At 42.6% G+C, this 26,243-nt stretch overlaps 1 protein-coding gene across 1 annotated transcript in view; it reads left to right on the forward strand.

The window, feature by feature from the left end:
• The window catches only part of RMDN3 (regulator of microtubule dynamics 3), a 192,988-nt gene that overhangs the window by 160,028 nt on the left and 6,717 nt on the right, over window positions 1-26,243 (forward strand). Inside the window, exons 8-10 of the mRNA XM_082275613.1 lie at window positions 15,301-15,376; window positions 15,564-15,641; window positions 24,945-25,043. Coding sequence (XP_082131739.1) covers window positions 15,301-15,376; window positions 15,564-15,641; window positions 24,945-25,043 — 253 coding nt within the window. The remainder of the gene's footprint in view (window positions 1-15,300; window positions 15,377-15,563; window positions 15,642-24,944; window positions 25,044-26,243) is intronic.

Here is a 26,243-nt window from a genome sequence, read left to right on the forward strand (position 1 = left end):
GATCTAGCATCCTGCTTTACAGTCGTTTTAATTAGGGATCCAATATATCGAGGGCCGATCTGCACTTTCCCCAATATATCGGAATCGGCCCCTGAGGTTACCGATATTGCCGATATTTTGAGAAAGTGCTGTACCGGAGTGATGCCTGCAGCTAGAGGCATCACCCCGGTACCGGCGTCCATAGCCGACGGTCAGCTGTCTTGTAATGACAACCTATGCGGCTGAGAAGCCGCTTGGCTGTCATTACAAGTAGCGGGAGGGGACCTCCCCCTACCGCCTTCCGCGGCTCGCCCGGGTCTCCCGTCCCACTGGGAGACCTGGCATCCTACCTGCACGGCCGCCAAAGACCCGATCAAAGCCGCATTCGGCTCTGATCGGGTCTCCATGTAAAAGCCCAGAAGTGAGGTCATGACACTTCCGGGTACGGCGCCAAATTCAAAAAAATTACAGCATTCAAAACAGTCAAACTTAGTGTTTTGAATGCTTTTAAGTGCAGAGGAGGGGTTTGGGGGTATTTTAGACCCCCAGATCCCTCCACAAGAGTACCTGTAAAAAAATTAAAAATAAGAAAAAATGTTTTAAATGTCCGAACATATCGGTGGATACAGATATGCGATGACCAAAATATCGGTATCGGCAATAAAAAAAACTATATCGGTGGATCACTAGATTTAATTGCTTAGCTATTAAAAGCCAGGTGCTGAGGGATAGAGGTTTGTCTGGATCAGTGATCCCTACTATGTTGAAGGAGAGGAAGTCAACTTCTAGCAAGAAATACCATTGTACATGGAAAAGCATACATTTCTTGGTGTGAGTCGATTGGCACTCATCCTCGCTCCTTTTCTGTGGCTCGGATCTTGGCATTTCTTCAATGGGGCGTTGAGCAGAAGTTGGCCTTGAGTACCATCAAGGGCCAGGTATTTGCCTTAGCAATCTTCTTTCAGCGACCCCTAGCCACGCACTCTCTTTAGTTCGTACCTTCATTCAGGTAGTTTGACATGTGATTCTGCCTATACGGTCTGTTTTGGCGCTGTGGGATTTAAACTTAGTGCTCTCGGTTCTTCAGAAACCTCCATTTGAGAATATTCGGGAGATTCCCTTGCCTACGTTGTCCCAGAAGGTGGCATTCCAGGTGGGAGTCGGAGTTGGCAGCATTATTCTGTCGTAGTCCCTATTTGGTGGTCCATAGAGGTAAGATAAAAGGTTATCCTCAGCCTAAGCCCCCTTAAAGGAGGAGGTGCCACATCCCAGATAAGCAAATACAACAAAAGAAAGGGGTTCCCCTAAGGGGTTGGGACTTTTAAGGCACTTAGATTGGTGTAATCTAAGTAAAGTAGTAGAGTATGTTTGAAAAAATATAACAAATACTTTATTGACAAAGGATCTAAAAACAGCAAAATAGATACATAGAATATACACATACAGAAAATACAATACAATGCAGCAACAGAGACGTGCAAGTAGGTTCACACCCAAATACCCAACGCGTTTCGAAGCTATTCGCTTCTTCTTCAGGGGTAATGTAAAATATTGCACATAACTTTCTATAATAGAAACATAAAAGTATGTTAGAAAAAATACATTTTAGGGTATAACTCAACCAAATTCTTCAAAAAACTTTCATATGATTTTTTATAATTTTTACATAGTGTTGGAAGGAAGATTCTGGAGAGATACATACTTGTAAGGTCTCTGTCTGTATTAGAAAAGATTCTGCATGTATGGATTTAAAATCAATTCGGCAGGCTCAGCACTCTCTCCATGTGTCCACTAGGGGGTATAGATCAGAAAACAGGTGCGTACAGGGTCACCGGGACCTGTATTTAGAGGGGTGAACCCCTTTCACAATCGTGTGTGGAGCTCACACAAACCCATCCAGGGGGAGCTGTGTGCGGCTGGAGTCCAAATCAAAAACAGGCTCAGGTGTGGAAAAGGATAAAGGGGCTGTTTCCTAAAAATTAAAAAATAATATTCTTGTAAAGAAACAGAATGTTTGGCCAGAACAAAAGACATATGTCCTTCAGGGTGAAATAGTATGAAAACCCAAGTGATATAGTATTAGGTTATAGCTGTGTTAACAATAGAGAGTGAACTAGAGAGGAAAAGCCAGAGTGCCAGTGATTAAAAAGAGGTGAACGGTGATGGGAGGTAGTGTATAGTAAATGCTGGTAAAAGGCAAGTAATGAGTGTGAATGTAACAAAGAAATTTGGAAGAACCAGAGAGTGATGTGTCGAGGCTGATGCAGAAATCAACCAAATGAGAAAAACATAGTGGTGCATGCCAAAAACCATGGCATGATTAAGCATGCAACAAGTGGTAGTGTTATAAAGTAAATAGAGTACTAATAATGTATGAGTAGGCTGATCCCAAATTAGGGCATCAGTCAGAGGGGAAAAAGCAGATATACATGAAACCAAAAGTAAAAATCGATTAAGAAGCCAGCCTCCTACTTACAATTTTGTTCAACGAGTCCAAGAAAAAGCCAGACCGAAGTGTTGCCGTGACAGAAGCACGGTGGAATGAGAAGCAAGGGAGAGGTGAATGCTTCTATATAGTTGATTGGGACCGAGTAGATTGTGAACAGCTGATCGCTTGTGAGGAGGAGCTGGGGAATAGATGCACCTGAGCCTAATTGGGCTCCCTGGGAGGTTGGGGCTCGGCGCCGCCTCCCCCTCTACATGACGTAGAGGGGCGGGGTCCAGTGTAACCCTCGCTCAAGGCAGAGGGGCGGGACCGCCACGAAACCGCGACCAGCCCACATCCTCCCACCGGCACGGGGAACTTCCCTCATCTGTACAGAGGACAGAGAGGGAAGGAGGCGTGTGCCAGTGCGAGGGCTGCAAGTGCCCCAGATGGACATGACACTAAGCAGACACCATGACAGCGCTCTGAATAGAGGCGGTCTCACCCGTGCCGGGTCGCAAACAGTAACCAAAGGATGGGCGATGTAAATGCTGTATAAACCAGCATGCAGTGTGAGCGAACATATGCTCATATAAAACAGAAGTATCTGTCATAACATGAATCAGGATATGCCTGGTACATTGGGACACATGGAGAGAGAATGCACAGCCATAGAATTGATGTACAAAATGTAATAAAATAGCAGAGACACCCAAATATATTGGTCAGATGGGAAAAACTACACAAGGGGAATTCAGATGACAAGAAAAAACGATTATATGTAACCATGGAGTCAAAATATCACAGAAATATATATGTATACAGTCTGAATAGGAAGTATATCATATCCTATTAACAATTAAACAAGCCCATTTTGTGCCGCACAGCAAGTGCAAGTGAATGGGTGCATGTGAGAACAGAAAATAGGAGAGGAAAAAAGAGAAGAAAAAGAAGGGAAGAAAAATTAGGAAACAGAGGGGGATGAAGAGAAGAAGGGAGGGGGGGGGGAAGGGGAAAGGGAAAAAAGGAGAAAGAAGAGATATGATCGAAGAGAAAACATAATCATAATACAGAATAATAGTTTATTTTTCCATGCCACCCGAGGAAAAACCTTCTAAGAAGGGCCTGAAAGAGATCATATCATTAAGACCTGGGGGCTGGGTGGCTTTGTTTTTGACTATCCACCTGAGCTCCATCTGGAGCAGGACCTTATTCCAGTCCCCTCCCCTGGAGCTCGGGTGGATACGATCAAGTATGAGAAACTTGATTTTGGGAAAATTTCCCCCATGGACTAGCGTAGTGTGGCGACCCAGAGGAAGATCTGGGTCACAAGTACGCATGCTCAGGATGTGTCTGTAAGCACGCCTCCAAAACTCCTGCTTCGTTTTCCCAATATAGAAACAACCGCAGGGACACAACAAAAGGTACACCACACCAAAAGTGCGGCAATTGGCAAAGTGTTTGGGTCGATATTTTTGACCGTATGGCAATATTACGTCACGCGTAGTATGCATGAACTTGCAATATTTGCAACTGCCGCACATGAAAGTGCCCTTATATTTGCAAGGGCAGTCCATGTTAGTGTTTTTGTACTCACTTTTCACTAGTCGGTCCTTCAGGGCGGGGACCTTTCTGAAAGTAAACTGTGGATTGGGAGGTACGTAGCAGCCTAGTGTGGGATCCATGGAAAGGAGGTGCCAATATTTATTGACTATTTGTCTAATTTTGGGGTGTTGGTCTGAGAATCTAGTGATGATCCTGATAATGTCAGTGTTGTCTTTTTCCTTACCGGAAGAAGGGTGAATTAGAACTGACCTGTTACTTGCAACAGCCTTCCTGTAGGCCTTCTTAAGCGAGGTTTTAGAGTAGCCTCTCCGCAGCAGTCTGTCCCGGAGTCCATCAGCGGCCATTTGAAAAGATGTTATATCCGAGCAATTACGTCTAATGCGTAAATACTGACTATACGGGATTGAATTAATCAATGATTTTGGATGAAAGCTCGAAGCATGCAATATAGTATTACCTGCCGTGGACTTCCGGAACAGGCCGCTGCGGAGAGAGCCATCCTCACCTTTCTGAATCTCCACATCAAGGAAGGAGACAAGGTTAGAATCTGCTTGGAATGTGAAAAAAAGATTAAATTCATTCTTATTGAGTCTATCCATGAATTGGTGTAGCAAGTCCAAAGGCCCCAGCCAGACAACAAAAATGTCATCGATATAACGATACCACATAAGAATGTGGTCCGTATATATCGATAAAGAGTCATCGGTGAGGACAGAGCGCTCCCACTCCCCCAGGTACAGATTGGCGTAGGATGGGGCACAACATGTGCCCACCGCTACGCCCTGTACCTGGAGGTAGTGGGAGCCGTTGAACGAGAAAACATTATGGAGAAGAATGAACTCCAACAGGGAGGTGATAAATTCACCATAGGCCCGTTGTTCAGGTCCTAGTTGTAGCAGAATGTGTCTAATAGCTGCAATCCCCCTGGAATGGGGGATAGAGCTATACAGAGCCTCTACATCTATTGTAACAAGTAGGGAATCGGTTGGAATGATAATGTCCTCTATAATTTGAAGCAGATGGATGGTATCGCGTATGTAGGATGGCAGTGAGATGACATGGGGGCGTAGAAACTCATCGACTAGCCTGCTGGCGTTTTCCGTCAGTGCACCCCGACCGGAGATAGTAGGTCTTCCGGGGGGATTGCGCTTGCATTTATGCACTTTAGGAAGAGCGTAAAAAGTTGGTATAATTGGGAATGTCGTCCTGATGAACTCCCATGTCTTTTTCAGAATTGTGCCATTATAGTATGCCAGATCTACTAGCTCATAGAAATCTTTTGTGTATTTTGCTATAAGGGCTGTTGTAATAGGTCTATACCAGCACACATTGTTAAGGATTTTCATACACATTTCAACATATTTTTGGGAGTCCATCAGGACAACATTACCGCCCTTGTCAGCAGGCTTAATTACGATGGAATCATTTTTCGAGAGTTTAGTGAGGATTTGTCTTTCTGATGATGAGATGTTGGGAGTTTTGGAGGGTAGTATTTTAAGTTTTTCCACATCCTTGCTCACTAGTTTTACGAAGGCACTAATGTTTGGGTTAAGATTAGTGTTGGGATATTTGTCTGATTTTTTTGCTAGTGAGGATGGTTTTGGGATACTTGGAGGATTATCATTATCGACTTCTTTTAGGAGACGAGGAAGATCGACGTGGTCGATCAAATCGTCGTTCTCCTCCAAAAGAGACATCAAAATATCGAGGGCGGAATCATTAACAGTGCTTTTTTTCTCTGAATCTTGATTTTTGTGAAACATTGTTTTGAAATTTAGTTTCCGCGCAAAGAGATGTATGTCTTTTAGAAATTCAAATTTATCCAAACCCTCATTAGGGCAGAAGCTCAAACCACGTGCCAAAACATTCATCTCTTCGACAGAAAGGGGATAGGAGGAAAGGTTCAGAATTGATAGATCAGTGGTGGTGGTGATGGTGGGTATGGTCTCAATTGAGAGAGAGGGTGAGGGGGACGTGAAGGACTGTTCAACTAGGTGTATAGGTGGGATAGTGATGGAGGGAGGTAAAACCCCAAAGGGGAATCAATGGAGGGGGGAATTTCAGAAGATGTGTTGGTAAGGGGTATAGTGATACCCTCTGTGGAATTATGTGGATAATCAAAAAACATCTGTGTGGAATCAGAAAGTGGGGCGCCATGGTCTTGCTGTGTGGAATCATCAGGTTTAAAGAGAGACAAACCGGCCTTGGGGGCTTTTACCGTATTAGATTTCTTTTTTTGACTTCCTGAAGAATCTTCAGGGAATTGACGTTTACCCTTAGACGGAATTTTCGAATTACTGGACACTTGGGAAGATACGGAGGACAGACTGGAAGAGGAATGGTAGAGATTCGCATAATGATCTTTTTTTTGCTCCCATTGATTGGGTCTCCTACTTTGTGTCCATTTATATGCTTTTTGATTTTGAAAGGCATTGATGTCTCTAACAAATTTCTTTTGTTTTTTGATCAATACATTTTTGTTAAAGGTATCAAGATGCTCCTTCAATTCTTTCTTGTTTTCAACAAACGAACTATGAGTTTTGTAGTTTTGAATTTTAGTATGAAGTAAGTTAATTTCAACATCGACCTTTTCAGATCTTAACTTGTATTCTTTGATCAAAAGAGTCATCAATGCCTTTGAGCAATCGCCCAAAGCTTTTTCCCAATCTCTCTTGAAATCAGTGCCCAAGTTCTCCATCATAGGGAAAATCTGGACCCTGAGGCCAAAGGGATTGATGTTTTCTTTAATATAGTCCTGGAATGACTGAACATGCCAGAAAAAAAGAGATTTCTTCTCCAGGAGTTTAGACATTCTAGAGAAAAGGGAGGATATATCTGAATCCACCATTTCATTCTTCCCAAAGTCTTTTAAATAGTTGGACATAAGCGTGTCCCATTCTTTGCCTGTGAATTCCGACATGATGACCAAGAAGAGGGGGGAAAAAGAAGTCTCTACTGATTTTAGGGGTATGTGATTTTTAGAAAAAAGTACAATGACATATTAAACCGAAACAAAAATAAAATTAAAAACGTTTTAGATGCAGCATGGATTGCTGCACAAAAATAGGTATCGGTAAAGGAATAGACATCAATTGGGGGAAAAGGTTGAGGATGAAGCGGGGAAATGGTATTTTCTACCTATCAATATGGACAAAAGGTTATCCTCAGCCTAAGCCCCCTTAAAGGAGGAGGTGCCACATCCCAGATAAGCAAATACAACAAAAGAAAGGGGTTCCCCTAAGGGGTTGGGACTTTTAAGGCACTTAGATTGGTGTAATATAAGTAAAGTAGTAGAGTATGTTTGAAAAAATATAACAAATACTTTATTGACAAAGGATCTAAAAACAGCAAAATAGATACATAGAATATACACATACAGAAAATACAATACAATGCAGCAACAGAGACGTGCAAGTAGGTTCACAACCAAATACCCAACGCGTTTCGAAGCTATTCGCTTCTTCTTCAGGGGTAATGTAAAATATTGCACATAACTTTCTATAATAGAAACATAAAAGTATGTTAGAAAAAATACATTTTAGGATATAACTCAACCAAATTCTTCAAAAAACTTTCATATGATGTTTTTATTAAAAGCCAGGTGCTGAGGGATAGAGGTTTGTCTGGATCAGTGATCCCTACTATGTTGAAGGAGAGGAAGTCAACTTCTAGCAAGAAATACCATTGTACATGGAAAAGCATACATTTCTTGGTGTGAGTCGATTGGCACTCATCCTCGCTCCTTTTCTGTGGCTCGGATCTTGGCCTTTCTTCAATGGGGCGTTGAGCAGAAGTTGGCCTTGAGTACCAAGGGCCAGGTATTTGCCTTAGCAATCTTCTTTCAGCGACCCCTAGCCACGCACTCTTTAGTTCGTACCTTCATTCAGGTAGTTTGACATGTGATTCCGCCTATACGGTCTGTTTTGGCGCTGTGGGATTTAAACTTAGTGCTCTCGGTTCTTCAGAAACCTCCCATTTGAGAATATTCGGGAGATTCCCTTGCCTACGTTGTCCCAGAAGGTGGCATTCTAGGTGGGAGTCGGAGTTGGCAGCATTATTCTGTCGTAGTCCCTATTTGGTGGTCCATAGAGGTAAGATGGTTCTTTCAAATGGGGCTCCTGTGTCCTGGTTGAGCTCCTGTGACCTGGTTAGGTCTCTTGCGTTTTAGCCTTGGGTTATTTTCCCCACCCCTTATTTTCCTTTTGACACTGCTTTTGGATGTTCCTTGAGTCATGATTAATGGAGCGATGTGTCCGTCAATGAACAAAAGAAAAATTTGGGATTTTTGTACTCACCGTAAAATCCATTTCTCAGACGAACACAGCACCCACCCATCTATGGAATTTTGATACTTCTAATACTGCTTTCTACTAAACTGAATACCTATAGCAGAGAGGGGGCTATATACCAGCTGAGGATGGCCCATGGGGGTAGCCAAGTTTTTTTTTTTTTTGTTTGTTCTGCCTTGTCCTACTCCTGCAGAAGGTGATATAACCCTATAGTAATGAATAATGGAGCACTGTGTCAATTGATGAACTCAAAGGATTGTGCAGTACAAAAATCCAATTTTTTGTGTCTCCCATTCCAGGAAGGTGGTGTCACTCTCTCACTTACCTGAGAATATTGCCCTGCCTTCCTCGTGGCTATAAAAACCAAAAAGAATCCTGCGCTAAATAAATAGTGATAATAATAATGATTGTGAGAGCAGCTGATACACTTGATCTATAGAAATAAAAAAAAACATAAAATACAAATAGTGCAGTGTTAACGTATTGTGATGTGAACAGTATAATGCATAAAATTAGACCGTGAATCATGCAATAAAGTAAATCCAACAATAATGCACAAATATATATTATAAATAGTGCAACACTAACGTGATATAGTGTGAACCATATAAGATTATAATCATCAAACGTGCATTAAAGTGAACAAAAGTCCATATTAGAATCCAACAAAAATGCACAGGTCCCAGGATGATAGAGAGGAGGCTTGAATCCCAAGGAAGTGATGTAGCAGGAATACACCCGTGACAGATATATAGATAGGCTGCTTACCAGAAGCCACGGCCTCCAAATTAATGGACAGGCCACACACGCTAAGATGTGAATATCGATATATTCCTTCCTATGGAAACCAGGGCAAAGGGATGTTTCTCCACCAAACCTTTTGTATCAAAGCTCCGGGCAAACAAACCACCATGTGTATGGAGAAGAAATAAAAGAACCCATAGCATAATCCAGTTTATTCCATATTGCACTTACATATTGTAGATAGAATGATCGCATCAGTAAAATCATTCAAAACCGCAGCGTCCCACGTGTAGGAAGGAAGCCAGGCGTCTAGGGGGCATGGTAGCTGTGCGTCCGATACCGCCCGACCAGTTTCATCATACGTGACGTCGTCCGAGGCGTGGCTATGTCTCTAATCCTAAGGATCTTGCACTACACACTTTTGGATGTGGTCTGTGTGGTCTGGTCTGGACCTTCCCTGCCACGTTTTTTTCTGTTCAGGCATTCACTCCGAAGGGCAGGTTCCTCCCTTGCCTGTTATGGCACGCTCCACCAGGGTGCTAGTGCCTCTGTTGCTTTTGGCATTTATATCTCAGGGTTGCAAGGCAGCTACTTGGTCTGTGCGTTCTCTTACAAAAATTCCACTGTTGATGGTTGCATCTTCATGTGTTTCTTTTGGGTGCAAGTTTTGCAGGCGGCTGTTTACGGTTCCTTTTTGGCCCTTTTAGGGGTTGTTTGGGTGGTTGGCATGTTTGCCTGGTGCTCCAATTGTTTTTTGTTTTTCCCACCCCTCATTGATGCACTGCTTTAGGACATCTCAGTGGTCAAGAATAAAGAAAAAGCTGTGTCTGTCAATGAAACCAGAAAGCAAGCTACTCACTAGGGGGGGGGAACCTCTGGGTGAGTCTAGGATGGAAAAAGACTTGGGGGTACTGGTAGACAACAGGCTTGGCAGTGGCATGCAATGCCAAGCCGCTGCAAGCAAAGCCAACAGAATACTGGGATGTATAAAAAAGGGGATTCACTCCAGAAATAAAGAGATTATTCTCCCGCTCTACAAGACTCTGGTCCGGCCACATCTGGAGTATGCTGTCCAGTTCTGGGCACCGGTCCTCAGGAAGGATGTGCTGAAATTGGAAAGAGTCCAGAGAAGGGCAACAAAAATAATTAGGGGAATGGAGGACATCAGCTATGAGGAAAGACTACAAGCACTGAACCTATTCTCTCTGGAGAAGAGACGATTGAGGGGGGATATGATATCATTGTACAAATACTGTACTGGCGACCCTAGCATAAGGAACAAACTATTCAGAGTAAGGGAATACAATAAGACACGTGGCCACTCACTAAAACTAGAGGAAAGTCGGTTTAACCTTAAAATGCGTAAGAGGTTCTTCACTGTAAGTGCGGTAAGGATGTGGAATTCTCAGTTACTCACTGTAAAATCCCTTTCCCTGAGTTTATTGATGGACACAGCACCCAACCCTCTTGTTTAATATGTACCCTTTTTTTTTTTTTTTTTCTACTTGTACTGCTTTGTTATAAAACTGAGCTGATTATGGCAGAGAGGAGATTGACTATCAGCTAGGACTGCCCATAGGCTGTGCTGAGTTTTTTTCTGCCTAGTGTCCTACTCCTGCAGGTGGCCAATAGTCAAGAATAAAGAAGAAGCTGTGTCCGTCAATGAACTCAGAGAAAGGGATTTTTATGGTGAGCTACAAACATTTTTTTTTTTTTTTTTTTTTTTCGTGTGCACATCAATACTTGCACATGCCAGAAGGTTTGCTATGTCTCCCACCACAGTTTTAAGAGTATGTAGGAGATTCCAGGAGACAGGCAGTTACCCTAGGAGAGTTGAACAAGGCAGTAGAAGGTCCTTTACCCATTAGCAGGACCGGTATCTGCTCCTTTGTGCAAGGAGGAACAGGATAAGCACTGCCAGAGCCCTACAAAATGACCTCCAGCAGGCTACTGGTCTGAATGTCTCTGACCAAGCAATCAGAAAGATACTTCATGAGGGTGGCCTGAGGGCCCAACATCCTCTAGTGGGCCCTGTGTTCACTGCCTGACTCCATGGAGCTCAATTGGCATTTGCCATTGAACACCAGAATTGGCAGGTCCGCCACTGGCGCATTGTGCTTTTCACAGATGAGAGCAGGTTCACCCTGAGCACATGTGACAGACGCAAAAGGGTCTAGAGAAGCCATGGAGAACGTTATGCTGCCTCTAACATTGTTCAGCATGACGGGTTTGGTGGTGGGTCAGTGATGGTCTGGGGAGGCATATCCCTGGAGGGGCACACATACCTCTACTGGCTAGGCAATGGCACCCTGACTGCAATTAGGTATTGGGATGAAATCTTTGGACCCGTTGTCAGACTAATGCAGTGGGTCCTGGGTTCCTCCTGCTGCACGACAATGCCTGGCATCATGTTGTGAGAGTATGCAGCCAGTTCCTGGAGGATGAAGGAATTGTTACCGTTGGATATGGCCCCCATGTTCACCTGACCTAAATCCAATGGACACCTCTGGGACATAATGTTTTGGTCCATTTGACACCACCAGGTTGCACCTCAGTCTGTTCAGGGGCTCAGTGATGGCCTGGTCCAGATCTGGGAGGAAATACCCCAGGACACCATCCATCATCTCAAAAGGAGCATGCCCTGACATTGTCAGGCATGCAGACAAGCACGTGGGGGCCATACAAACTACTTGGTACCATTTTGATAAGACAACACAGGGATAGTGGGGTCACCCTACTAAAAAGTGGGGTCCCGACTGTACCCATAGAAGAAGGGATGGCGAGGAGGGTGTCATACACCAGCAAGTCAGAGCATCAAAATGTAATAATTCAAAAATTAAGAAACAATATAGTATAAAAATTCATTTTATTTATTAATTTAGTAAAACATACATAACGACATAAAAATGGAGGCAAGTCCAAAACCCTGACATTATTGTCTTACACAAGGCAACAGGCACTTGTAATGTTAGCAACCGATGAGGATGGGTCTAACGCGTTTCGCAAGGGGTACGCTTTCTCAAAGACCGCTTGACAATCCTCAGTTGACTAGCACAGAAGAAACAATATAAGAAAAAACACAAAAGAGAGAATTGCATACAATGTTCATTCAAACAATGCATAAGTATAAACAGGCATTTATATCAAAATAAATCCTATAAAACAAAAACAAAAAATTGATGCTCACCAAAGTGCTAGTGCTGGAAATGCATGGACATGAAGCCAGAGGAAAAGGCTGTACTGAGCACCCTAAAAGGGGGCCATACGCAGGAAGGATGCAACCAAGTGGGAGCTACAGGGTAGACACCCCTAACACCTCACTTCACAGAGACAGGGAAAGTGCCGAGTCCCATATCCTCGGGCTGCAGACAGGGAGATACACCCTCTCACACCGGGGAACCTCACAAGGCAAAAGGGGAAGAAGGAGATCCCATCTGGGGAATAAACATAATGAGGAAAAATTCCTAATATCAAAGGGATAAATACAGCGCTTTTAAAGCAATTTGATATGGGAGATATAATATGAAAATATATATATATAATGAAATATAATAAAGGTAACCCCATGTATCAACTGCAGTCATATGGGCATTTAAACGACAAATGGCAAATGGGGGGGGGGGGAGAAAGGGGGGAGAGACTGCCATGAGGCAACTATCACACCAGCTTACAACTCCCACCCCTTCATCACGTTTCAAATATACAAGGCAAGACAAAGGCTTAAAGCATCCCTCTTGCACCATGGGGAGAAATAATGTCCAACTTACCCAATGTGTCTATAAGCAAGAGAGAGCGCGGCAATCGCTCTATCCTTGGGCTGAGCCCAAACTCAATTTCGTCCCCGAATGGATAGAGTTGTTCCCACAGGAGAGGGACCCCTCGTGCGTCCGAGGGGGGGAAAGAAAGACAGCCGCGTCTGAACGCCGGCTGCCCTCCCCCTAAAGTACGGGACTCCACCGGAAGTGACGCGAACCGGTACCATTTTGAGTTGCTGCAATGGAATTTCACTTTGATTTTTGGGGTGTCTTTGTATTCAGCCCTCTGTAGGTTGATCATTTTAATTTCCATTAAATGATGTGGCATACTTTCGTTCCTAACATATTACATAGTCCATGTCATTATAGATATCCAGCATGATATTTTTCCCTATTGAGATCTGATGTCATCTTTTAATTTTTTTGAGCAGTGTGTATGTATGTATACATGTATAGATCTTTACATATATATATATGTGTGTGTGTATATGTATATATACCTGGTACTTTGGCTTTTAACCATGCCTAAAGATAAAATTTACAGTACTAGAGAATTGTATGTTATTTATAGTGAGTGGTTTCTCTTTGACATTTTCACCTTCTCTACCTGCATGTTTATTTTTGGCAAATGTAATGCAATACTTTTTCTTTTTGCTTTTGTTTTTTTTTTTTTACTTTTAATAAAACAGTATTTCTTCTAGCAGCACATTGTTTTGGGATTACAGATATAGTGTTGATGTACAAAGCCGTCTTTTTTGCCCTTAGATTTGTTTTGCAAAGTCTGCATTTTTTCAATGGGTCGGATGTCACTTTCCTCAATTTATTTGTGGGAGCTGAGTATTTAGTATTGGTCAGCAGACTTCTTGTCTTGTGTATCCTTATGCCCCATGGAGAGAGGAAATATATGTTCTGTGTTATCTGTTTTTGCATTTCTTCTCTCCCCTCATGGTGTAACCCAGTCTATTTTTTCAGCTGCCTGGGAAGGCCGTGGGAAATATATGTATTATCTTTACTTGTGGGCTTTGTGCATCTTTCCAATGTCTGTAGAATAACCACATTCAGAACAGAGTGGAGGCACAGCAATCCCCACGCAGCAGGTTTTCAGTGTGAATAAAAGGCAAGACAAATAGTTAGAGCTGTACTACAATATGGGGCTGATCAAGAAAAATACATCTTTATTCAGCTAAATGGGTGGTTGTATTAAGTTTTCCTTTCTCTAGCCTCCTTCCTATTCCCAGTGTTTGACAATCCCCATTGGACTGTGCAGAGTACACACATCTGCAGATCTTGGCACATTCATATGGACCTCTCCATGGGGAAACCAGTGCTGTGTTTATTACATTGAATTTCTATGTTTAAATTTTTTATGAATTAAATATCAAAGATTAACAAATAATTTATACTAAACTAAAAGTATTATAGTATATATTCCATTTACATGCTTTTTATAATAAAGAATCAGACTATCTTGGGAAATATGTGGGATATAAGGTCTAGTATTGTTGTTGGTGATGACACGTTGTCAAAAGCTTGTAGACTTCACCTCTGTAACATCTCTAAAATTCGCCCTTTTTAACTAATGAAACCGCCTTGACTATTGCAACTCCCTCCTCATAGGCCTACTTCTACATAGGCTATCCCCTCTTCCGTCTATCATGAGTGCTGCTGCCAGACTACTCTACCTTACCAACCACTCATCCATACTGTCCTCTCTACTTCTCTCAAGACCTCTTGCTCTCAAGCTCCGTTGTCTCCTCTTCCCATGCTCCTTTCCGAGACCCCTACAGAGCCTCTTCCCTCCTCCTGAAACTCTCTACCTCAATCTGTCCAGCTATCTCCTACTCTGGCTGCCTTCAGGCGATCCCTGAAAAGTAATCTCTTCCGGGAAAACCTATCACGCTTCCAATTAATCTTTTATCATTTCCATCAGCTCATTCCCCACATTTATAACTGTTTGTACCACTTACCCCATCCTTTTAGATTGTAAGCTTTTTTGAGCAGGGCCCCCTTAACTCTCTTGTATTTTATTTGTATTGTAACTGTACTGTCTCCCTTTTATATTGTAAAGTGCTGCGTGAAATGTTGGCGCTATATAAATCCTGTATAATAATAATGACACCAATTTAGTATTACTAGTTACTAATTAGTAGTTACTACTATTACTAGTACTAGTATTTTCACTAGAATACCTGTGTGATCATTTGGAGCACTAAAAGCAGATGAGCTGTTTGCCCCATATAATTTTGTCAAAAGTCGTTAAAGAGAAGCTATCGTTTTAAATGTTTAGTTCCAAGCAAACAGCTGAATCTACATTTGATAAACTTGTATGTGACCTTTTACTAGCCATACAATTTACTATTCTGTTCAACCAATCTTGTGATTCACATACATCTGCTAAGCAACATAGTAAGGAAGATTAGTTCACTATTTCCTGATTTCTGCTTGTTAAAATTCTACATTAGAAGTAAGGAAAACATTAGTAGTAGTTGTGTGACCCTACAGGGCTGCAGTTTTATATTTAACAGTAGTGTTTCTTTTAAAGGTTTGCTATCCTTTGTGGGCAACAATCCGAGCATGAAGGCATTCAGAAGCGCATTCAAATTGGATACATTTTTAAGGTATTTGGAACAAGTTTATATAAACAATATGGTCAGTGGTTATGGGGAAAGAAAGCGTTAAGCCAAAGAGTGCTCCAGCAATTTTATCTGAAATATTAGGTGTGATTAGCTGTTTCATGTTTTAGTAAGTTACTTTTTATATTTGGGGCCATATCTCATTTGCTTTGGTCATGTTTGTCGTTTTTAGGAGCACATTGAAAAAGCAATTTCTCTGCAGCCTAATGACTCAAAATGCTATTATCTCCTTGGCCGTTGGTGCTATCAGGTATGTGCAACATAACAAGCTGTATTTTATTATACTTCCATTACACATAAAGTGACACTCCAGGGAGTAATTATGCAGACAACATTAGTATCAATATAGCTTAACAAGTGGATTATGGCTGTACTGTATTGCTGACTACAGGGTTATAGTCTGCTGCTGTTCTCCATTTATCCAGTTCTTGCTCTAATATGTTTAAGGCTAAGTTCACTTTTTTTCTCCTAAATTCCATCTGCCCCATGTCCCAATATAGCATTAATGTGCCTCTTTTGCAAAAAAAAAAAGATAAAGTGTTCTATAATATCTCACACCAGCACTTACCTCAGCATCCAGTCTGATTTATGGAGAAATTCTACATTACTGCCTGGGAGCAGATTTCGCTTATGCAGGCCATAGACCAGAGGTGACCTCATGCTCTGGGATGGCAGGTTGGCAAGGCAGATTACCAACCTGCAATTCCAGGGTATCAGTGGTAAGAATGGAAATATCAAAGGATCCTGCAAGCTACTATGACCAACACTATTTCAATCAAGCCAGCTGCAAGCACTGATCATCATCTCATACTAAAGTGTATAGTGCCATAATAATACAAACCTTAGTGCTGCGCTAAATAATATCATATAATACAATCAAAAATGAATGAATATTAACTGCTAAAACCTCAGTTGTGACAAATGTGTACTATACTATAAATAACATGAATTATTACTTGTGATATAATCAGATGCTGCTTTAAAAACATAAAGTCAACAACTAGTAAGCACCATTCATTATCAACTTCCACAAAACTAAGGGGTAGATGCAAATGCCAGGAGCCTAGATAATAAAATGGATGAGTTGGCAAAGTTAGTACATGAGGAGGACATAGACCTTGTGGGAATAACAGAAACGTGGTTCGACCCCTCACATGACTTACTGGCCAATATCCAAGGGTATTCTGTGTATGGGAAGGACAGGGTAGGAAAAAGAGGGGGAGGGGTATGTCTCTATGTCAAGAATAATGTAAGGGTGGTAGAGAGGAGTGATATTATGGAAGGGATGAGTACGGAGGTAGAATCCGTGTGGGTAGAACTCCATAGGGAAGACGTAATTGTTGGCGTTTGTTATAGACCACCAAGCCAAAGGGAGGAGGTAGAACTGGAATTTATAACACTGTTGAGTAAAGTGGTAAGGCTGGGATAAGTGATCATATTCGGGGACTTCAATTATCCCTACATTGACTGGGAAGAGGGGACTACTCACTCACTCACAGAAGGCCCGTCTCTTCATGGAAACCTTACAAGACAACTACAAGTCTCAGTTGGTGGATTCTCCTACTAGAGAAGATGCAGTGCTGGATCTATTAATCACTAATGACGCAGACCTAATCGTGGAGGTAGGAGTCCGGGACAGCCTGGGCTCTAGCGATCACAGGATGATAAAAATTAGCGTAAATAACAATATAGCAAGGCAAGAGGGGAACATAAGAACCCTAAACTTCAGAAGGGCAAACTTTCCCAAATTGTGCTCAATGATGGAGAAAGTAAATTGGGACCAAACCCTAGGAACATTGACCATGGAGGAAAAATGGGAATGCTTTAGGAACATATTAAACAAATTCATCTCGCAGTGCATTTCTATGGGAAATAAATTTAGAAGAGCCAAACCTGGCTGGCTAAACCGTAATGTTAAAAAACGTATTAGGGAAAGAAAATGGCCTTCAAGAAATATAAATCGGAGAGCACATTATCGGCTTTCCAGCAATACAAGGAAGTAAATAGGAAATGTAAATGCGAAATCAAAATGGCTAAAATCAACCTCGAGAGACAAATAGCGGAGGATAGTAACCCTAAGAAATTCTTTAAATATATCAATAGCAAAAAAACGAGGTCAGAGCATGTTGCACACATAATTAACGATGATTGGAGGATGGTTACAGAGGACACAGAGAATGCAACCGCGCTTAATGCTTTCTTCTCCTCAGTCTTTACACAGGAAAGGAGGGGTACACTGACCATGACTGTATGATTAGCAGTACTTCACTGGACTTGCCGCTATGGCTAACAGAGGGTGAAATCAGGGAAAGGCTGGATAAAATTAACACAAATAAATCACCAGGCCCGGATGGCGTACATCCGAGAGTACTCAAAGAGCTTAGTAAAACTATATCTAGACCACTGTTCCTGATCTTTGCTGACAGTATCATTACAGGAACAGTACCAGGTGATTGGAGGAAAGCTAACGTGATACCAGTATTCAAAAAAGGGCAGAGGCATATCCCAGGAAATTATAGGCCGGTCAGCCTGACTTCAATAGTATGTAAACTTCTGGAAGGGATGATAAGGGACTATATCCAAGAGTTTGCTAAAGACAACAACATCATCAACAGTAATCAGCATGGGTTTACAAAAGGGCGCTCTTGTCAAACCAATCTGTTAACATTCTACAAGGAAGTGAGCTGTGAGCTAGATAGGGGGAGACCTGTGGACGTGGTGTACCTGGATTTTGCTAAGACGTTTGATACAGTTCCCCACAAGCGCTTAATTTATAAAATAAGGCCTGCAGGCATCGACCACATGGTTTGCTCTTGGATACGGAACTGGTTAAAAGGACGTGTCCAAAGGGCGGTAATAAGTAATGCATACTCAGACTGGTCTGGGGTGATAAGTGGGGTCCCCCAAGGCTCAGTCCTGGGATCAACCTTGCTCAATTTATTAATAAATAGCATTGAGGATGGGATCATTAGCTCAAGCTCAGTTTTTTCAGATGACACAAAATTGGGCAGGGCAATAACTTCACATCATGATGCAGAAATCTTACAGAATGACCTAAACAAAATAACAGAGTGGGCAACTACATGGCAAATGAGGTTTAATGTAAGAAGTGTAAGGTTTTGCACTTGGGGACTAAAAACATAAAAGCACAATACACTCTAGGGGGGAACCTTTGGGTGAATCAAAAATGGAGAAAGATTTGGGAGTCTTAGTAGAAGATAGACTTAGCAATAGCATGCAATGTCAAGCTGCAGCTGACAAGGCGGGCAGGATATTAGCATGCATAAGGAATGGGATGTATTCCAGAGATAAAACTATAATCTTACCACTTTATAAAACTCTGGTCCAACCACATCTGGAGTAATCTGTTCAGTTCTGTTCGCCAGTCCTCAGAAGGGATGTGTTGGAGCTGGAGAGAGTCCAGAGAAGGGCAACTAAACTAATTAGGGGTTTGGAGGACCTAAATTATGATGAGCGTTTACAATCGCTTGATTTATTCTCCCTGGAGAAGAGACGCCTGAGAGGGGACATGATAGCAATTTACAAATATCTCAATGGTGATCTCAGCATAGAAAAAAATATTCAGTCGCAAGGATTGCATGAGGACAAGAGGCCATACAATGCTATTAGAGGAGAAGCGTTTTACCCTCAGGCAACGCAGGGGGTTCTTTACTGTTAGGGCTACAAGACTGTGGAATTCTCTGCCACAAAAGGTAGTTACTGCGGGAAATATGGCTACTTTCAAAAGACTCTTGAATGTACATCTCCAAGGATCAGAACATTCAGGGGTATGTGGAATGATTGCAGCTACACGCACCTGCACAGGTTGAACTGGATGGACTATAGTCTTTATTCAACCTCAACAAATGTAACTATGCAAATTTTATGTAAATATATTGTGATCCTTTCCACCACCGACATCTGTGTTGTATAGGGTGTTCACTCTTCCTTCTCCTTTGTGCAGTTAAATGAACACATCCATGTTCCACTACGATAAGGGCTCCCCCCTTCTAGGGTTCTCACCTTAAATGATGTGAACTCGCACCTAAGCTCGGTCTAATAACGCCTTTTTGCCTCTCCCCAGCCTGGGGATGAGCATCCAGTTAGTCTCAATACCTATTGTTTGTCTTCTGACTCCACAGCACTGTTGCAATGCCACATACGAAGAAAGAATTCAATAGTGCTTATACACTTGAAAGCATATCTTTATTAAAAATAATAATATGGGTACTCACATTTTGCTGGTGCTTCCAGCGCACCAGTCTAAACATACAATATCCTCCAACAGCAGTTTTATTCGTGCATGCAAGCCGTCAGTCTACACTCCTGGGAGCTAGTTCTGCCTAGCCGCCGGGTGCCATCACTGTCCTTGCCCCTCCCCTACGCGTATCGACACAGGGTTACCTGTCTTCATCAGGGGGATATTCTATTGGACAAATGCTCATCCCCGGGCTGGGGCGATATCTTTCTATGGCCAGCTGCCATGGTTGTGTAGTCTGGTGGCCATTTTTCATTGGCCTGGTGTGGTAATAGAGCGGCTGCCATGACAGGGGAGCCTCTGAAGCTCCTCCTTTAGCCTGGTGTTGATTCCTGGATTGTGTCCTTCCCCTTGGACGCTGCAAGTGGAACAGTGCTTCCTGGTGTAGACTGGTGCTACTCTGGTGGGATCCCTCCCTCTCTCTGGTGCAGGTTGAGGGCTGCTCTGCTTGCTGGGGACCCAGTGGTGCTACCGCCGCGGTCGCGGTGGCCCATAGAGGTGCTAGACACTTTTTCGGGCGGGTCCTCCTCATTACTTATGGAGTCTTAAGAGCACATTTCCCCACCTGACCCCCTCTGAGGCTGCAGGTCCCTAGGGGTCCCAGCCCTCCTTTCTTTCCTAGTTGGAGGTGGCCTTTGGGCGGCGGGCTAGCAAAAATCATAAGCCGCCTTCCCCATCTGTCTCATCAGATCCTGAATCTAACTCGGCTGCCGTGGGCGTGGCCCACTCTGCGGGGTCTGCGGCAAGGCTCTCTGATTATCAGATAGTGAGGATGATTACTCAACACCTGTAGTTGCGCACGAGCAGGCGCTAGTACACGCACAGATTGCAATTGAGAAAAAAAAAAACGTTAGGAATGGAGGATGCAGCTGAGGCGGAGGTGCCGGTCTCCTTTGCCACCCACATGCCGGCTCGCATGGCAAATGTGTTTCCTCCGGTTTTGACACATTTGTCTCTAAAGAGTGGGAGCGTCCAAAACATTTTTTTGTGGTTCCTGCATGCCTCAAGAAGTGGACTGTTCCACCAGTGGTGAACCCCCCTGTCTCCAGGTTGAACAAGGCAACCATGGTTCCAGTAGAGGAATCTATAGCTTTTAAAGATCCAGCTGACTGGAAGGCAGAGTCTGTGGCCCGGAATATGTTTACTATTGCTGGGTCGGCGCTGAGGCAAGTCCTGCCCACTGCCCTGGTGTCGCAAACACTAAATGAGTGGGGTACACTTTTTCGTGGTGACCTAGAGGGTGAGCAGATTCCCCCTGCTTTTGCTGTGTTGGCGGACCAGTTGGTCCAGGGGCTCCAGTTTGTCTGCCATGCCTCTTTGGATGCGGCTCCGGTGATTTCTAAGCTATCTTTTTCGACAGCGGTGCCTAGTAGGGATAGACCGATATGGTTTTTTCAGGGCCGATACCGATATATTGGTCACAACTTATCGGTATCGGACGATATTTTGTACATCGTATGTCAGGGTCCGAGACTAGTCTTCTCCTCCTCCAACCATGGTGGTGGTGATGCTCATGTAAGGGTAAAATGATGTCACATAATTCCGTTAAGAAATGTTATTGAATATGCCACTCACATATGTACAAAAGACATGAGCAATTCCACATTCGCATATCTGCATCATGCGACCACGTGACCTCTGAGATCGTATGGCGGGCGGAGTGGTATCACCCAGGTGTCACGGCAAGTGGGTGAGAGATGCAGATCTGCTAATGTGGAATTGCTTATATCTTTTGTACGTATGTGAGTGGCATATTCAATAACATTTCTAAACAGAATTATGCTATGTGACATCATTTTACCCTTACATGAGCAATATTTGGAATATCGGTAATATCGGCCATTCCGGGGCCGATACAGGTATATCGGCAAAAGTGAATATCAGGGCTTTCGATAATCGGTCGATCCCTAGTGCTTAGGCGTGTATACTGGCTTAAGTGTTGGTCTGCGGACCAGACTTCTAAAAAAAAAAAAAAGCTGCGACTAATTTACCCTTTTAAGGCAATCGCCTATTTTGGGCTACCCTGGATGACATTAAGAGTCTCACAGGGAGGAACAGTACCTTGCTCCCTGGGAAGGGAAAATAACCTCTGGCCCATCTTTCTCAGGTGACACAAAAAGTTTTTTCATCCCTCAGGGTCCACTGACAAGGGTTCAAAACCTTTCAAGTCGTCCTCAGGAGGTTTCAAGCGACCCTTGTCTGGCAAGCTGAGAGCATGAAGGTGCACCCTCACCCATGCCTGGGGTGGGGGATAGTCTTCGCTGGTTTCCAGGCCATGGACCTCCTTGGTAAATGAGAAGTGGGTCCATGAAGTGCTACTGTCTGGTTACAAGGTAGAGTTTTGTTCTTGCCCTCCAGAAGGTTTCTTCACTTAGAGTGTGCGTCTGTCTCTGGACCAATTGCAAGCTCTCTTTGGGGCAGTGCAAGACCTGCTGCTTCAGGGTGTGAATGTCCCAGTTCCGGTATCGGAACGGTTTCAGGGTTTTTATTCAAACCTGTTCCCGATCCCAAAAAGGAGGGCAAGGTACTTCCGATTCTGGACCTCAAGGCCCTGAACTGCTTTGTGGGGGTATAGAAGTTCAGAATGGAGTCCATTCGCAGGGTGATGGCATCCCTACATCAGGGGTATTATCTTGCCTCTATCGACATCAAGAATGCTTACCTGCCTCTCCTCCCATGGCCCGACTCCCGTTGTGTCTAAACACAGCAGGAGCGCGCCTCCAACACCCCTTCCACTCCAAGCAAAATAGTCAAAAACACAGCCCCCCCCAACCAGTCCTTTCCCTTTTAAAAGTAATAAACTTCCAATAAGTCCTTTACAACTTCTATATAATTCCTATACATCCCACTTATAACAGTTCCTCTAATTTGCCCAAATTCATATATAGACACTAGTCATTTCAAAATCTTTCCACTTTTTTGCGAAATTATCCACACTATCTACGTCTCTACTACACATATATTCCATCTCGTAAATATAGTCAACTCTCCTACACCATTCCCTGACTGTAGGGGCTTCGGATTCTAACCATCTTTTTGGGATTGTCCCCTTCGCAGTGCAAAGTAGGTTTGGCAGTATTGAATTTCTAGAAGTTTTTTGTGATCTATTAGTTTTATGAAATAAGCAAACCCAGGGGTCATCCTAAAGTTCCTCACCTATAATTTGGTTAATGAAATTCTGTATCCTTAACCAATAAACACATATTTTGGGGCATTCCCACCATATATGAAACATTCATCCTAAACAGGATTGGCCCCAGGACAGAACCCTGGGGGACCCCACTTTCCACACCCGCCCAATCTGAGCACTCCCCATTAATCACCACCCTTTGCACTCTCCCCTGGAGCCAGTTCTCTATCCAGGTACTCACCTTATGGTCCATACCTACCTTCCTTAGTTTGTACAGTAAGCATTTGTGGGGAACAGTGTGAAAGGCTTTTGCAAAGTCCAGATACACCACATCCACAGGCTTACCTTTATCTAGTAAACCGTTGGTGTAAAACACCTGTCCCCTGCGCTCTGAGTGGTGCAATCCTCTATCCAACTTTGCTATAAACTTGAAGATGTCAAACTATAGACACGGCAACTCTGGAATGCTTCAGCCTTGCAGCCCCTTTACAAGACCAGGGAGGTCTGTAAACTCTAAAACAACAGACAAACACAAGGGCGCATCGGCCTAGTGCATTATCCTTTGAGCAGGTTTATTAAAAGAAATAGTTTAAAAATACTCATAAATGAGTTCTTGATAAAAACACATCAAACAAAGCATAAAATCCTCAGCAGCGTGGTCAGGAACTGGTCGTCCCCCGAGGCTGTATAGGCTTAGGCATTTCGAGGCGGCGCCTCTTCCTCAGAGGCTCTGTTTGATGTGTTTTTATCAAGAACTCGTTTGAGTATTTTTAATCTATTTATTTTAATAAACCTGCTCAAAGGATAATGCACTAGGCCGATGCGCCCTTGTGTTTGTCTGTTTTACATTTATCTAGGTGACAGCTCACTTCATCATAGAAGGTTATTAGATTGGTTTGGCAAGAATGATTTTTCATGAATCCATGCTGATTACTACTAATAATACTACTAATAATACCATTTTCATTACTAAAGTCTTGTATGTGGTCCCTTAACATCCCCTCCAAAATCTTGCAGACTACTGATGTTACTGAAGTGTGACGAAGGCTTGGAACAGCTCATGATCCAAAGCACACAACGTCATCTGTACATGGTGGAGGCAGTGTGATGGCATAGGCATGCATGGCTTCCAGTGGCACTGGGTCATTGGTGTTTATTGATGATGTGACAGAAGACCGAAGCAGCCAGATTAATTTTGCAGTGTTTAGAGTTATACTGTCAGCCCAGATTCAGCCAAATGCAGAAATGTTGATTGGACCGCGCTTCACAGTACAGATGGACAATGATTCAAAACACACTGCAAAAGTAACCCAGGAGCTTTTGAAGAAAAAGATGTGGCATTTTCTGCAATGGCCTAGTCAATCACCTGATTTCAACCCAACTGGGAATGCATTTCACTTGCTGAAGGCAAAACTAAAGGCAGAAAGACTCACAAACAATGACCAATTGAAGACACCAGCAGCTAGAGCATGGCAAAGCATCAGAAAAGAGGAAAAACAGTCTTTGGTAATGTCCATGGATTCCAGACTTCAGGAAATCATTGATTTCCTGAACAAAATATTGAAAATGAACATTTTATTTATGAAATTATATTAATTTGTCCAATTACATTTGAGCCCCTGAAAATGGGGGGGGGGGGGGGCTGTGTATAAAAATGATTGCTTCCTAAAAATTTGCACTTGATATTTTATGTTCAACCCCTTGAATTAGAACTGAATTCTGCACTTCAAATTAATTTGGATTGTTTTGTTTTAATTTTATTCTGGTGGCATACAAAGCCAAAGTTAGGAAATTGTCCCTGTGTCCAAATATATATGGACCTAACTGTATATAATTTTTTTGTTCTTTATTATACCATTTTCTAAATCTGTTGGCATGTATATAATCTTTCTGTCATGTGTACATGTCGGTTTCTCTTATATTTTGTATATTGCCATTTTTTGTAATCTACCAGTGTTTACTAAATATGTGTTTCTCAACTGAGAACTGAACGATCAGCAGTCACATGATTGCTCGGTTCTCCTTTAAGAACAAATACTCTAACCCCTACAAGTGTTTAAAATGTTGAACCTAAATTGGAACACAGAGATGTCCTTAGATATACCAGTCACCCAAAGCTTCCTGTACTGAAACATGCATGATTCAGGCAACTTTTCTTTGTCTAGGTCTCTAATCTTGGATGGTTGGAGAGAAAAACTGCTTCTGCCTTGTATGAAACTCCACCAAGTGCTACCATTGATGAGGCTTTACAAAATTTTCTAAAGGTGAGCTTTGGCACATTGCCAGTACACATTTTCCTTTTCCCTCCTTTAAAGTAGGCCTATATGCAAATGTTAAAGGCTTAGTTCACTATTCTTTTTTGTGATTTAGAGATTAACTATGTACAAGTATAAGACTTTAGTACCTCTTTACCAGGATTGACAATGTCAACACTGTGCACGACCAAGCCCACTGCATCTGTCAAACTGAGGCAACTTTTTTTTTTAGCAGCATTTAGTTAGATCCAGATTCATCATAGTCAGGGGGAGGGAGGGATACCAAAATCAGAATTGCTTGGGCACAAAACACTATACCAAAAGCTTCATTTCATATTGAAAACCAAAAATTTACTACAAAAGGTGAGCCAAGCCTTTAACTTAAAGCTTTACATCTATTAATTCTCCTTGGTAAAGGAATTCCTTTACCCTACCTGAATCTGTAGGGATCTTTTCAAACCGCACATCTTCTGTAAATCTCATTAAAAGGTGGGCTCCAAATAGCTTACATTCTGCAATTTCCAAATAATAATACCACTTGCTTTTCTCCCTGAGCTTGAATACCAGGCTATTCACTATTCCTCTGTATTTCTTGCAGAGCAGTGCAGATATCCTTACATCCCCTGCTGTTTGAAGATCCAGCCTGAAACCCCCCATCTCTTCAGCACTTGATTGGCATTATATATAAACATTGCTACAGTCCCAAAGGATCACGGGAGATATAGTTTTGAGAGGCCAACCTAACATCAATGGGATATGCGATAAGGTGCTTCACGTGTAGTGAGTCTGTAAAGAGTGAACAGTGCTTATGGGTAGCAGAGCACAATTAACAGGCATCAACCATCGTGCTCCACTCACGTGGGACCCTTCCCTGTACCTTTAGGGAGGAAAGAACACTCCTTCTCTCAATCTATTAATTGCTATATATGTCCCAATTTGGGAAATCAGTCTGCAAACTGCCCTGCCCTTGTGCACCCTTGCTTTTAATAAATTATTCACCAATTTGAGTGGTTTTCAAATGTATTCATTGCTACATATGTGCCAAATTAAGAGGTAAGATCATTTAGCATTGAGGACCACTAATTCCAAATGTATGCAACAAAAAAACTCCTGTTTGAAACAGAAGTTGTTGAAACATTTTAGACTTTGTTTTTATGCTGATCAGATGGTAAGTATGCTGCGGAATAACTTGTGGTAAAGTTAAAATGT

Source organism: Pelophylax lessonae (genome assembly GCF_965119305.1).
Source record: "Pelophylax lessonae genome assembly, chromosome: 13".
NCBI lineage: Eukaryota > Metazoa > Chordata > Amphibia > Anura > Ranidae > Pelophylax > Pelophylax lessonae.